The 14,625-nt window shown below is 31.9% G+C and overlaps 1 protein-coding gene across 1 annotated transcript; it reads right to left on the reverse strand.

The window, feature by feature from the left end:
• Positions 1 to 2,539: 2,539 nt before the first annotated feature.
• Positions 2,540 to 6,951, reverse strand: LOC117925680 (serine carboxypeptidase-like 17). The gene is made up of 14 exons (XM_034844748.1): positions 6,782 to 6,951; positions 6,554 to 6,699; positions 6,284 to 6,360; positions 6,059 to 6,181; positions 5,855 to 5,957; positions 5,734 to 5,771; positions 5,480 to 5,581; positions 4,933 to 5,019; positions 4,687 to 4,842; positions 4,517 to 4,588; positions 4,314 to 4,435; positions 3,137 to 3,250; positions 2,969 to 3,023; positions 2,540 to 2,864 (listed from the first exon to the last, which is right to left on the reverse strand). Exons 1-14 carry the CDS (start codon positions 6,925 to 6,927, stop codon positions 2,781 to 2,783), a joined length of 1,425 nt encoding a protein of 474 aa, XP_034700639.1. The 5' UTR covers positions 6,928 to 6,951; the 3' UTR covers positions 2,540 to 2,780.
• Positions 6,952 to 14,625: the final 7,674 nt, after the last annotated feature.

Here is a 14,625-nt window from a genome sequence, read left to right on the forward strand (position 1 = left end):
AGTGAGTCATGATATAAGGTTATCAAGTGGTCATGACTTCAGCAAGTTGCTATGTTGAATTATCTTTCAACCTTGAGAGAATAATGAGCTTACACCAAAGTTAGCAGTGACTTTGACCTATGAGTGGGATTCGAAAATAACTATATATTTCCTATAAACTGAGTCACTATTGATTGAAGTTAATAGCAATAGGTATTCTTTATAAAAGGCACCATGATATCTCATAATATTGAGACAGAACATCCCTTTCAGTGATCCTAAAGAAGTATGTTCATATAAACTATGATCATAGTAGTTCCTTAATTAAGTGGAATTTGATATAAGCTCGTAAAGAGCTAAGATATGTTAGTTGATCAAATAATATGAAGATTTGTAACTCAAGGATAATAGAGGTAGTCTTGAGAGACTGGTAGTTTTCGTCTTGTTAGACTATATATACCAATTCATAGGGAGATTGTATGCAATGGATAGCAGGTCATAGATCCAAACACTTAGTGTCTCGTTGTTATTTATAAAGGGTAGTAAGGTGCAGTTGTTTCTCTATAGTGGGATGTTGAATCACCTTTAGAATTAGATTTTGAGGGAGCCAATACTATCTTATGGGTCTCAGTGGTCTCCATTTGAGTTCATATACTTTGATGGCATGATTCAAAAGTGTTAGATTAACTCTTATTTTGCTTATGTGCATAAGGGCATTTTGACAATTTCATGCACATGGGTTAGTGAACAACATCTTCGAATTGTACTAACTGATTATAATTAGATAACACTGTTTGGTTAATTAATCAATTAGACAATTTTGGATTAGATTAAGTCACTTAAGGCTAGTGGGGAACCTTATAAATATCCTCTTAGGAGATAAGGTTTTCAAACTTTCAACTGTTTTCCATCATCTAGAGAGAAAAGAGAGAGCTTTAGCTTCCATCCTTCCAAGGTAAAGTCATCAAATGGAAAATCATGGGTTTACGAGACCTCTGATGACTACGGTTTGATTATTCATCGCACAAATTCATCAATAACAAATCGATGAGACAGAAATTGATCAAAACTCATGGAAATGTTGGGGAAAAACTTTAAGAAATGATAAAAGAAATAACAATAGAAATTTTGAATTTTTTTTGTTAAAGAAATTGGTATATGTATGATATAATTGGTCATATATAACAATAATATCACATGAATAGATAAGAAATATGAATTTTATAAACATATATTCATTTATTAAGTTACATTAAATATTATTCAACGACAATATTATAACATTTGATAATAATATATACAACTTGAAAATACATTTAGTATTAAAACTATGATCTATTTAATGTATTCAATGAAATAAAATAAATTATAATATATATATATATATATTTGTTTTTTAATATTTACATTTTTATATTTAATTATCATATAAATGATATACCAAAAAAAAAACTTGTTACTAACTTTTATATTTTTGGTAATCAATTAAATAAAATTTAAAAATAAAATAATTAAAATTTATTTATTTATTAAACTTTATTTATTTATTAAAATATTATTTAATATTTTATTTTTATAATGGAATTAAATATATACATTTGTACATTCTTATTATTATGTGCCAATTTGGTGCAACAGTTGCCAAAATTAATGTGAACTTTTTGTCTTGGGTTTTGATTCTCTCTTCTCAAAGTGCGAACCAATTTTTAAGGTATGACCAAGTAAGGGGAGTAGGGAGGGGCATTTGATTTGACCAGCCAAATAAAGGGAAAATGATTTATCGATGGTAGCCGATATTCCTCTATTTTTGCCGAAATTTCCTTGATTCGAAATTTCCACCTATATTTTCGCTTCAAGATCTACATTTTTCGCCAATATATTGATGAAATTTTCCTTCATTTCAAATTTTGTCATCAATTATGTGTTCTCTTTGAGTCACCAACTCTTACTCTTAGATAATGTTTGTTTTTTTTACTTAATTTTAAATCAAACTTAAAACTAAATAATACTTAATAGTATTAAAAATTAAGTTATTTATTTTTTTAATACTTTGTTTCTCTAAGTATTATAAGAAGTAAAGAAAAACCAACATGTTTTTTTTAACATTTATAAAAAACCAAATATTTTTATTTTTTTTATTTGACAAAAAAATTAAGAAATAAATAATAAGTTAACAAAAAGTAAAAAATAAAATAAAATCTTAAATATGAAAGCAAGTTGTCTTTAGCAAAAAATTAAAAATGAAAAAAAAATACAATCTTAGACTCCCTAACTAATAAAACCTTCTTATTAATTAGTTCATAGAAAATTTATGGAAAACAATGAGGGAAAGGAAAATTTACAAAGATAGAAATTAATTTAATCTCAATAAAAGATTTTGTTTGATTCTTTTACAACTATATCCCCCATTATATAGAATAAAATAATTGAAAAACTTCTAATTTTCCTTGAGATTTGCATGGAGCATAAAGGGAATAGGATATATATTTCGATTTATTTATTGTTTCTAAGATTAAAAGATAACCTAATGATATGTTAATTAATTTGAAGTAATAATCCATAGAAATTATATCACTACAATCTTCTAATTTATTGCAAACAAAATTACAATCCTCATCTTGGATCAAGCTTCAAATTAAAATCTTGCATCCATGATGTCAAACATGGCATTGTTACATGGAGACAAGCCACGATTATCAATAAGCAAATCACATCTAAAACAACAAAATTATTATCCTCATCTCAAATCAAGCTTCAAAACAGTTCCACATCAATGATGCCCCTACAACTACCGCTGTTAATTAGAGAGGATAATAACCAAACCACCTCTTAATCATGGCATAACACTCCTTAGCCTTGTATTCAATGGCTACATGACCAGCACCCTGTACATATACAAAGAGAAAAATACATAAAACCATGGTTTTTGTTTTCATTTTTCAAAATTCTATAGAACCTAAGGGGAGGAATGAAGTGAGCTTAGTCTTACCTTTACAGTTGCAAATGTTAGAGAAAAGTCATCCTTTGTAAACCTTTGTGTGTATCTACATGAAAGGATCATAGCGTGTCAGTGAGATCACAACATGGTTTTGATGCATTAAAATTTGATTAGAAAAAATTGTTAGGTTGCAAGAGGATCACAAATTTTGGAACTCACCCTGAAACTTGAGCATCTGTGTACCATGCTCGCCAAGTATCAGCCAGTGTCAAATTGAGTGAATTTATCCACTCTTGTGTGCCAACATGTGGAATAGACATGTCATGATCGCCACTGTAGCCAGTACAGAAAAAATAGTACTATCAAGCAAAATTTTATGCTTATAACCTTAGTTCATACAAGTATTGCCTTTATTGATGCTAGTACATTATGTAGCTAATTTTGTGCAACATTTATAGGGAGTGCCATTTTTGTACTCCTAGCAATCGCTTCCTTGATATGGTCCTCTCATGATTTAAACTCATGATCTCACCCAGGAGAATCATTGTTGCATGCCTAATAATCTTTTTCCTAACATGATGTTCTCGTGGCTCAAACCTATAATCTTAGTTTGATACCACTTGTCTACCCCAAGGCTTTTATCCATTTCATATGATCAATCAATTGTTTATAACAATCAAAATATACCCTTTTATATATAGCATTTGACATCACATTCATTATGAGACATACCAATATACCCATTCTAGGCAACACTCATCTTGAGATGAATCAACACCCATCTTTAGGCAACACTCATCCTGGAGCATTATCAACACCCATCACAAGGAAAAGTTCATCTCGAGGTATACACCCGCATTTCAGGGTTTAGTTCTCATGCCATCATTTCCCCATGAGTGGAATTGTTGTATACATGCATCAAAATTGTTATATAGATCATTTTTTGTGTTGAAACAAAAGCTTTTATACCACTTGATATAGTAATGGAAGCTTTCACACAAAAATAATGCAATCCACATAGAAAAAAGAGGTTTGATATGGTTCACTCAATCATATCTACATCCATGGAATATCACAAGGAAAGAGAACAATGACATACAAAATAATTTCTTATATTCTAGTTTCTATATCCATATCATGAATCTAAATCCTGAAATAAATTTTGTCTCCCTTCTCCATGAGTGTCTCACACACCTCTCTTATATCTCTATTCGCCCATTATAATCTTTTCCTAACTTTTTCCTTTAGGACTAAAAATATTTGTTCTTTACTTATTCAACAAGAAGACTTATTCCTATCAAGACAAGATGCTAAAGGAAAAAAGGATTTTCATACAAAAATGTTACTAGAAACATAACCAAAAGGTAAGCAGATAATAGCTTCAAAGTTTCATCACCTGTATATTAGAGCTCTGAGGCCTGTCTGAGTGAGATTCCGTTGATAAGGAATGCTGCTCTTTACATCCTTTGTGTAAGCTAGGCTGGAAACATTGCACCTCACCCAATGCCCTTTTGTGCCCTGATTCACATTATAAAGATTCTGTATACATTGGAAAATTTTCTGTTTGCTTATCATCTATCTCTTGGAAAATCTACATACCTCTCGAACATGAAGTGCCTCTCGAACACTTTCATCGTTGGACCATATTTCAGAGAACACATACATGTACTCCTAGAAAAGATGAAAATTGGCTCATTATGCAATTCAGCAATAGAACGAATACCAAAATAAGCTGTACAATTTCACAAGCATATGCAACAGAGGTTTACATGGCAAGGGTATGCTGCTTTTTTGCCAAGTCCTGAGGGGAAATGTTTAGAATTCTCAATGAGAGACCTCTGCTGCGATCTCCGTTCGTTCGGTTTCTGGGATGAAATACCACAGTTTGGTTCCAAAACTTGCATTGTGTATATGGGACTGATCAACTGCAAACTCAAAGAATCAGAAACATCCATTTTTGTAAAATTTGGGAGTGGTATGTAGAATTTAAGTTAAGACTGAATAATGCCTCTAACCTCACTAATGGCTTCCATATCGGCTACACATTCTTCATTGCTTGCATTTACAGTCACAAAATCTCCATTGCAACTCGCTTTGGCAGACTTGAAATTCATAGAACCAAAAAATCGCAGATTTTAAAGTGTTATCATATAAATGAAGGAATGAAATAGATTTTCCTGTATGTACATGTCCCAAGGTCAACCGACTCTGACTAAAACCCTAACACTCCCTTTCATGGCCATCTTCTCTAAATTTGTATATGGACTCAATAAATGGAAAGCAAATAGGGTCTGTGAGGTATGGATTCAAGACTTACTCTAAACCAAGGCTTTGATACCATCCTAACTTAGCAATTTGACCAAAAAATTTAAGCTATTAAATAATAGATCGACAGTGCTTATGAAGCAGCTCAAACCCTTGTAGAACTCCCTATTTTACAACAATCATGTCCTCTTATGGACCTCAGAAGTTAATATTTCTGAGCCCTCAGGTCTAAATGGTTCATCTAGCAGACAGAATTAGAAGCCGGAAAAAAAGTGACCACAAGATTGTTGAGTTAACCTCGTATAGATTATCAGGTATAAGTGTAAGCCGGTGGGCGATTTTGATTTGTGCATTTCCATCAATATATGAATCTGTCACCGGGTTCCCAAGAATGTATCCCTGATTACAATTCCAAAAACAAATGAATTTGGATAAGCTCAAACCAGTACCAAGAACACCTTTCTTTGATCAATCCAATATAGTGTAAGGCATCATCATCACTGAATTATATTAAGCTCTATGAGCATAGCAGAGTGATTAAATTTCCTTACTTGGAGGTTCATTTGCAGAAATGTTCCGATTCCATTACCTGCAACTCAACAGGGAACCAAACCATACTTCAATGATCCAAGGCTTAACATACTAGCTAGACTAGTTTACAAAAGACCTCACCGTAATATATCTTTTCAGTGATCATTGGAAGAACTATGCCTGAGTACGAATCACCACCCACATATAGATTATTTTTCAGGAATTCAGGGTGATCCAACAACCACTGCGCAAAAGAATTTGCAAAAACAATTCCTTTTACTTTAGTACTCTTAGTTGTATATAAACAGTACAAAATTAAATCACCCCCGGAGCATTTTTCCATACCTTGTTTAGAAATTCATAGGTATCTGTGGAAGATTTGTAGTCATCTGAATAATAACCCTCTTGGGTCCTTGAGTAGGAGAATCCTGCTCCAACAGGTACATCTACATATATTATGTTGAGGCCCTGAAGAAAAAGAAGATATCGACATTCACATAAAGTTGATAGCAAAACTACATTCCTAACAATTATGTGAAAATGGCAGTACAATGGCTCGAAACTTAGTACCGATGTCCATGTGTATTCATTCAATAGGAGTGATGGTAAGCCTCCTGTATAATTTTTGTAGTCGAAAGAAAGGGGACCTATGCAGATCAGTAAAACACAAGGTATTCAGTGCTAGTTTTTATCTGAGATTTCTGATCAAGGACAAAAGCCTAGTGCTTAAAACAAAACTAAACCGGACAATAAAAATGTACATCATTTGAACACTGATATAGTTTGTACCTAAACTTGTAAAATTTATAATCCAATGGAATGGAAAGGTGAGATTTGTACCATTTCCATAGAAGAATGCAGAGAAAGTGGAGCAACCAGGGCCTCCAGTCAGCCACATGACAAGAGGGTCTAATACTGGGTTCCTCTGGGACTTGACAAACATGTAAAATAGCTGCACTTCTTCATTTTCACCTACACCCACATATCTGCATACAAAAACAAACCATCCCCAAGACAGTTTTCGAGTGAAATTCTCCAAGAACTTAGCTTGAGGGAGACAAAACTTACCCGGTTTCGAGGTAGAAAGGAAGTTCACCAGAATACCCGGGTAGGGTTTTGATGATTGAGCTTGTACTGGCAATGGCTGATAAGAAAAGAAAAGGAAGAAGAAGAAGCAGAAGCAAACGTCTCGGGAAATGCCGGTGTTCAGCCATGGTTGTGAAGCTTGAAGCTTGGCACAGGAAAGTAACTGAATTCAATATATATAAGCTGGATTATAGGGGAGTGCAGATACCTCACTGTCAACTCGGTGAAAAAAAAGGAAAACGGAGAAAGTTCGTTGTACCATCAAAACCCACATTACCCTTTCTATTAAGGACAAGGGAGAAAGTTAGCTGGGACAAAAGAGGGAAATGGTCGTAAAAGAGGATTAAAAGAATGGTTTTTTGAAATAGTTTTTTATTCTTAAAAATTGAAAATTATTTTTAGAATAAAAAAGTAATTTTTTGATGAAAAATATTTTTTGAAAACTTGTTTTGAGAAACATATTTTAATTATTTTTAGTTATTTTCACTTCTTTTTTATTATTATTTTTAAAAATAATTCTATAAATATATAAAATAATTATAAATAAAGTTATTTTAAAATATTTTAAAAAAATAGTAAACAAGTTAAGAACATTTTAATTTCTCGAACAAACTTTGTTTTAAAAAATCATAACAAAATATTCTTAAAACCTGATATTTAAGAATTATTTTAAAAAATCTTCCCAAGTAGATTATAAATTTAAATTTTTGTTTCTTAAAGTAAAGTGTTTTACTTCGAACACTCATGATTTTTTTTTATTATGAATATATCCTTTAAAAGAAAATAGCAAAATTCTTGGATCATCTCAATGGGGTTAGATACCAGAGGCTGGAGAATTTTATTGTTTAAAACTAAATTGAGAGTTCTAAGTCTAAATTTACCTAAGATCCCATGAATCTTTTAATACACAGACTATGGTAGGTTGAGTGTGATAACCACCCTCAAGGTTTATTTATTAAATCCTCGTCAATTACTCAACTTATAAGATAACGTTTTTCCCGTTACTCTTTTTGCTTGGCTATGATTGAATGAAAAATAAATATTAGAGATATTTTTTTATACCTCATTGACATCTATTGCCTCTTCAACTGCGGTATAGAAAGTTGTATGGTTGAGAAGAATGTTGCAAAGCTTGGGAATAGTCAATGATGTTTTTGGGCTAACAACAGTCTATAGTGACAATCAAGCTGCAATAGCTTATGTAAAGGGGGAGCAATTTTTGGGAGTTGGAACTGCCCAGAAACTACCCCAATAATATATATATCACACTTTTACTTTTTCTTTAGAAAAAGAAAGACCAAGATAACTCGGGAAGAAAAGTTCTTTGCAAAAGAATGTGAAAGACTTTTGTGCTGTGAAACGGAGTGGTTCTCAATTTTAGTATGGTTTCATTCACAACTTGGGGCAAAGAATTAAACTGTGAAACAATTATTTTTTTATCTTGGGCTTTTCAAAAAGATAATCCGAAAATTTCTAACAAGCATGTTAGAAGACACCCAGTATAGAATTAGGGATGGCAACAGGACAGGTTTGAGACGAGTCGCCCCCATCTCAACCCCGCCCTATTTATTCAAAATAATTCCCATCCCAGTTTCGTCTCTTTTAACTTTTTTTTTTATTTTTTTTAAATTACTATTAAATTTTTTAATTACATTAAAATAAATATATTTTATAAATAATTAAATTATTATATTTTTATAACTTATTTTATTAAAAAAAATATTTTATTATTATCTATATATTAAAAATAGTCAAATAAAAATTAATTTATTTTAATTTTAAAAAATTAATTTTATATATAATCGGAGTGGGATAGGGTGGGACAAGGCAATACCCAAATCCATCATAGGTTTTAAAAAAAATTCTCAAACCCGTTTAGTTAAAATTCGAACTCATCCCATTAGGGGTTGGGCGGGGCGGGTACCAAAAAAACTCGTCTCATTACCATCCCTACATAGAATATGTACATAGGAATGGCAATATGGGGCGGGTTTGGGACAAGTCACCCCCATCCCAACCTCGCCCTATTTATTCAAAATAATTTTCATCCTCGTCTCATTTAAAAAATTAAACAGGACAGGACAGGTAAGAGAAATTCTCATACCCTACCCGCCCTGCCCCGCCTCGTTTAACTTTTTTTTAATTTTTAATTTTTTAAAAAAAAAAAATTACTTTTAAATTTTTTAACTATATTAAAATAAATATATTTTATAAATAATTAATTATTATATTTTTATAATTTATTTTATTAAAAATATTTTATTATTATCTATATATTAAAAATAGTAAAATAAAAATTAATTTAATTTAATTTTATATATAATCGGGGTGGGACAGGACAAGGTAATACCCGAATCCGCCCCAAGTTTTAAAAAAATTCTCAAACTCGTCCTAAACCTGTTTAGTTAAAATTGAAACACATCCCATTATGGACGGGGTGGATACCCGAAAAAACCCACCCCATTGCCATCCCTTTATGTATATGAGATGAAACTCTTTTGATGTTTTGTTATGCTTTGTGTGAGTGTTTAACTAGGTTGACAATTTCGAACAAAATTTCTAAGTGTCCCCTAACTCGGTTTTCCAATTCTTCTTCGAACTACTTGACCCTTGAAGATTATGACTTTGCTAAAAGGTCAAGGTATGTAGCCGAGTGTGTGGTGATTGAATGTGAATTAACCTTGTTTTTTATATTTAAAAGAGTTAAGAAAGTTGAGAGAAATGTTTTTTTCTGAAAGATTTTTGTTTCCCTATTTCTATATCAATCCAGATGTAGGGACAAGTCGATCCAACTAACCTATTTTTAAGATCAATTTTCAACCCTTGAATTAAGGGTTACATTTTCATTTAAAATGAACTTTCTCCCATTTCTGGAGCAGAGAGACTACAGTAGTTGTTCTTGTGCTCCTCATTCCCTTTCCTCTTTGAGGTTGCTTGCTCTAAGAAAATCTCATCCAAGTTTTGAAATTTTGTTTTAATGGATTTTCTGAAAATGAACATGGGTTGATTTCTGAAACATTCATATCTCATTCTCTTGGTTTTGTGCAAAAACCCATTTTTTTCTGGTGTGGATTCAATAAAAGGTCGATATCGAGTTTGGTGTGGACTCCAAGTGTGCCTCAAAAGAAGAATGTGAGACGCCGAAAGTGAAAGGTACTAATCAAGTAGTCCGAGAAAGATTAGTTGGCTTGAGCTAGGTAAAACCTTGTATTCAGTTTTTATTCTTCATAGTGAATGTTTTCGATCGGTTGTAGGCCCGTTGTTTTTTATCTCTTCAGATGTTTTCCACGTTAAAATTTGGTATCTCGTTGTCTCTCTCTCTCTTCTTAGCATCAGTTTTCAATTTCAGCAATTTATTATAGTTTTGATTTTCGACTATTTGATTGAATGATGAAGAGAAATAACTATGAATCATCTTTGAAGTTGTTTTTGAATGTTGATCATTGACATTTTGAGATATATTGATCTTGTGTTTATCAAGATTTAGTTAAAGTAGATTTGAGTTTGGGAGTGTTGGGTCATGTGCACGTAAATTGCATTTTAAAATTGTTAGGAAGTGTTGTTGCATTCGTATATGCATATGATTTATAATTTGTGTTTCTGAGACTATGTGAAGAGAATAAAAATATTCAGAAAGTTTTAAGGTTTGCTAATTTAAGTTGAGAATTTATTTTTTTTAATTGATCAAAACACTCATTCACCCCCTCTCTAGGTGTATTCCACTATTAAGATTCACCTTTTCACTTTGTATCGGAGATACATGTTGTAATCCATTGTGTGTGATTTCTTCTTTTTTGGTTCTTGAATGTACATGCCTTAATCTATCATTAAGGAGGCATAGTTGCTTAGGTAGATATACTAGTAGAAATATTAGGTTTCTCTATCCAGAATTCTTCCCATTCTTTGGGGAATGGATTCCTTCCCCCGACCTTATCCATCCAGAATTCTTCCCATTCTTTTTCGTTTACCCTTTATGAAAGGAAAGGTTCTTTTCCATGCAAATGAAAGGTAAATGAAAGGGTAACATCCTAACCCACCCAAATAAAATAAAATAAAATATCCAATATTTACAAGGTTCGATAAGAATGTCTTACCTACATTCTCAAGCAATGATGATCAGTCTAATAATCTTCATATTGGAAAATCAAAAAAATTGAATTGAGAAGGTCTTACTTAGCAAAGAGCTTTCTCCATATAAAATTGGCTAAAGCCACTAAGATTGGCTCAAACCATAAATATTGACTAAAGTCACTCTATTTTTTAGTTGAAGGACATGGGTTTATTTATAAGTTCTCAAGCCTTGGAAAAATCAAATCATTATTCATGTTGGACAAGGATTCTAAAATATAACAAACTCTTAATTGAGTAAAAACCAACAAAACTCTACCTTGTGGAATTAGTTTCCACTAGCAACTTCTAAAATTCCAAAAATCCCTCGATAAGTAAGCTAACCATCATCTTTCCTCCAAGCTCCTCTAAATGCCACGCATCTAAAGTTACTCAAATTCATAAGATATTAACCACTATGTCAACAAATTAAGAAGGCATTTGAATCTCCATTTTGGTCTACTAATTGCAACTAAATTTTACTGTTGTTGATGGACCCATATTGAAACATCTTCTTTATTTATCATTTATAGGTCATTGTTTGTCTTATTGACATTTGTTGGATTAATTGTTATTGTCTCAAGCTCTACCTATTATGAAGTAGTCATAATCAAGGATGAAAATATCGATAATCATGGATATATCGGATATATATCGGCAAATATTTTGGAAAAAAAAAATATCTATAAGCCTAAAATTGATCAAAATTTATAAAAAAAAATATAAGAAAAACTTCATAAAAATGTAATTAGAAGTATAATAAATATTTTAAAGTTGTTTTATTAAATAATTTGATGTATGTATAATATGATTTATCATATTTGATAATAATATCATATGCATCGATAAAAGCACCACAATAGAATAGGGTTGGAAGACGTTATTATTTGGACATTCTTAGGAAAATGGATCATTTATATTCACCTTCATTATTTAATCTCAATCATTTGATCATCTTATGAGTTTTGATCATTATTTTTCATTTCAAAAACATTCTCAAGATTTCATCCTTATTTTTCATGACATACACCCAAACCCTTGTAGAGAAGTCATCAATAAAAGTAACAAAATAGTGGATACCTCCCAAAGAAGCTATTTTAGTTACTTTCAGTAAGATGGGTTTCAATATCAAATTTAACTCTTATTTGCTTTCGAAAAACACAATGCTAACAAAATCCTAGTTTGCAAGTTTTTACACCCTTCAATTTACCTTGTTTTACTAAATTTTGTAAAGCCTCTTCAATTGCATGTTTTAAATGCATATGTTATAGCCTTGTAGTTTCTAATTCTTTATCATCTTTAGCAATTGTAATTGTTGATCCAATGATCATACTCTCTTGAAAGTAGTATAAATTATTCTTCCATGTTCCTTTCATCACCACAATTTTACCTAACATAACTTTCAAAATCCTATCTTTCACAATATTAGTGAACCTTATGGATTCTAATATTCAAATAAGATGAGATGTTTCTTCATACTATAAACATATCGAACATCTACCAAATTTTAGTCGATTTGTCATGAGTCTTTAACTAGATGGTACTATATGAAAAACCTAAATTATTTTGTTCCCTATACCAAGACCAATTAGGGTGCATGCAACTTTCCTAAGGCTTTTAGATCCTAGTAATGGAAGCATGGATATCAAAACTTTTCCTAGGATCTAAAGCTCAATGCTTTACCTAGATTTGGATGTTCCTAGATCAACTCCTAAGAATATGTCAAATTCACAAAGAATCCTATAGACAAAGCAATTTTTTGTCCAAGAACTCCTTCTTGAGTCCAAGCACTCAAATGGTAGAGATTTGACACAAGGTCAAGGCTAAGGTTCTCTTTCGCAAATGAACGGGAAGCAAGACCAATGCCCTAACCCCTTAAAAAGGGTATTTATAGGTTTCCCATGGGCTTAAGTGACTAGAATCCACCTTAGGCTCAGGTTACTTAATCTAGCCCAAAAATGGTCATAATTGATTAATTAACCCAATTGGGTTCCAATTAACAAATTAACCCAATCTCAAGAGATCGTTCATAAGTTCCGAAGCAACTTTGCATATTTACCAAAACGCTCTTATGCACACAAGTGAACTAAGAACTCATACAACCCTCATCAAGGAATATGAGTTCAAGTTGAGATAACAGAGACCTATAGGAAAATACTGGCTTCCTCATAATCTGATTTTAAAGTTGAGTCAACATCCTACTACAAAAAGTCACTACATTCCAATGTCTTATGTATATTAGAATGAGACATAAGTACTCAGGTCTAAGACCTACTATCCACTATATGCAACCTCCTCATGAATTGGTGTTTATAATCTAATAAGGTGAATGCTATCAACCTATCAAGATTACATCTACCATCCTTGAGTCACAAATCCTCCTATTGTGTAATCAACTAACATACTATAGCTCACAAAGAGCATATATCAAGTTCTTAATGAGGAACTACTACAACCATAGATTTACATAATACACTTCCTTCGGTAACTCAAACTCCATGAGATATCATGGTGTCTCTATTGAAAATATTTATTGTCACCGAATTCCATCAATATAACTCATTTTATAGAAAATATATAATCACCTTAGGGTCTCACTCGTAAGTTAAAGTTACTAAAAACTTTGACACAAGTTTAGTATTCTCTTAAGGTTGAGAGACTATAGGGTATAATAGTTTGCTGAAATCATGACTAATTGATAACTTTACATGTCATGGCTAACCATAGGTCCTCTCTGATATATAAACCATACACACAAGTGGACTTACCATGGGAAACTCATCCTAATGACTAAGACCATTCATTCCTTTAATTAGGAAGTAGTGCTCTATAATCTCAAATGGATTACCTAAGTCCATGAATCAGCTATGAATAATTTATCTACTTGGAAGGAGGTTATAACTTGGATCTTCCGTGCAACTCCTAATGCACTTAAGTCATATACAATGCAAAAAATGTCTGGCCAAAATACTTATATGATATAGTGCATGGAATAAGATAAAAATAAATGAGAAATCAAAATATTATTAAATAAATAATAAATCTAAAATATTACATTATATCATGTTTTTAAGGGTTATATCCTAACAATCTCCCATTGGCCCTCAAAGCATACTGGAAACACACCTAACACTTATGTTATTCCTACACCATCAAAGACTCTACCCAACAAAGTCTTAGTGAAGGGATCCATTAGCTTCTCGACAAAAAGTATCTTCTCTACTACTATATCACCACTCTGAATTATCACACATATCAAATGATACTTAATTCTTCTTAATGTGTTTACCCTTCTAGTGGTTTCTTATTTCTTTAAACCGTGTCACTACCCTAGTGTTAACAATGAATAGTGTTATGGACAATAAAGCCAAGGGTACTACCCCAAGTCCCATGAGGAACTTCCTATGTTAAACAACTTCCTTTACTGCTTCAAAAGCTACAATGTACTCAACTTCCATAGTGGATTCAGTAATGTAAGATTGTTTCACACTTCTCCAACTAGTAGTCACACCACTAAGAGAAAACACAAAAATGGAGGTAAACCAAAGAGAATCCTTATAGGACTAGAAGTTTGAATCTATGTACACAATACATACTAACTCATCATGCTAGAACATAGGCATTTAATCCCTCATTCTCCTAAGATACTTCAACATATGCTTGACTATTGTTCATTGTTTTGGGCTAAGATTTGACTAAAATCTACTAACAATGCCTAC

Source organism: Vitis riparia, chromosome 11 (assembly GCF_004353265.1).
Source record: "Vitis riparia cultivar Riparia Gloire de Montpellier isolate 1030 chromosome 11, EGFV_Vit.rip_1.0, whole genome shotgun sequence".
Taxonomy (NCBI): Eukaryota; Viridiplantae; Streptophyta; class Magnoliopsida; order Vitales; family Vitaceae; genus Vitis; species Vitis riparia.

Excerpts from the sequence above, each read along its gene's own strand:
- LOC117925680 (XM_034844748.1), bottom strand. The coding sequence starts at position 6,927 with ATGGCTGAACACCGGCATTTCCCGAGACGTTTGCTTCTGCTTCTTCTT. Across the intron at positions 5,020-5,479 it reads TACCTGATAATCTATACGAG|TCTGCCAAAGCGAGTTGCAA; the intron begins GTTAACTCAACA and ends ATGAATTTCAAG. Across the intron at positions 3,024-3,136 it reads ACAGATGCTCAAGTTTCAGG|ATACACACAAAGGTTTACAA; the intron begins GTGAGTTCCAAA and ends CCTTTCATGTAG.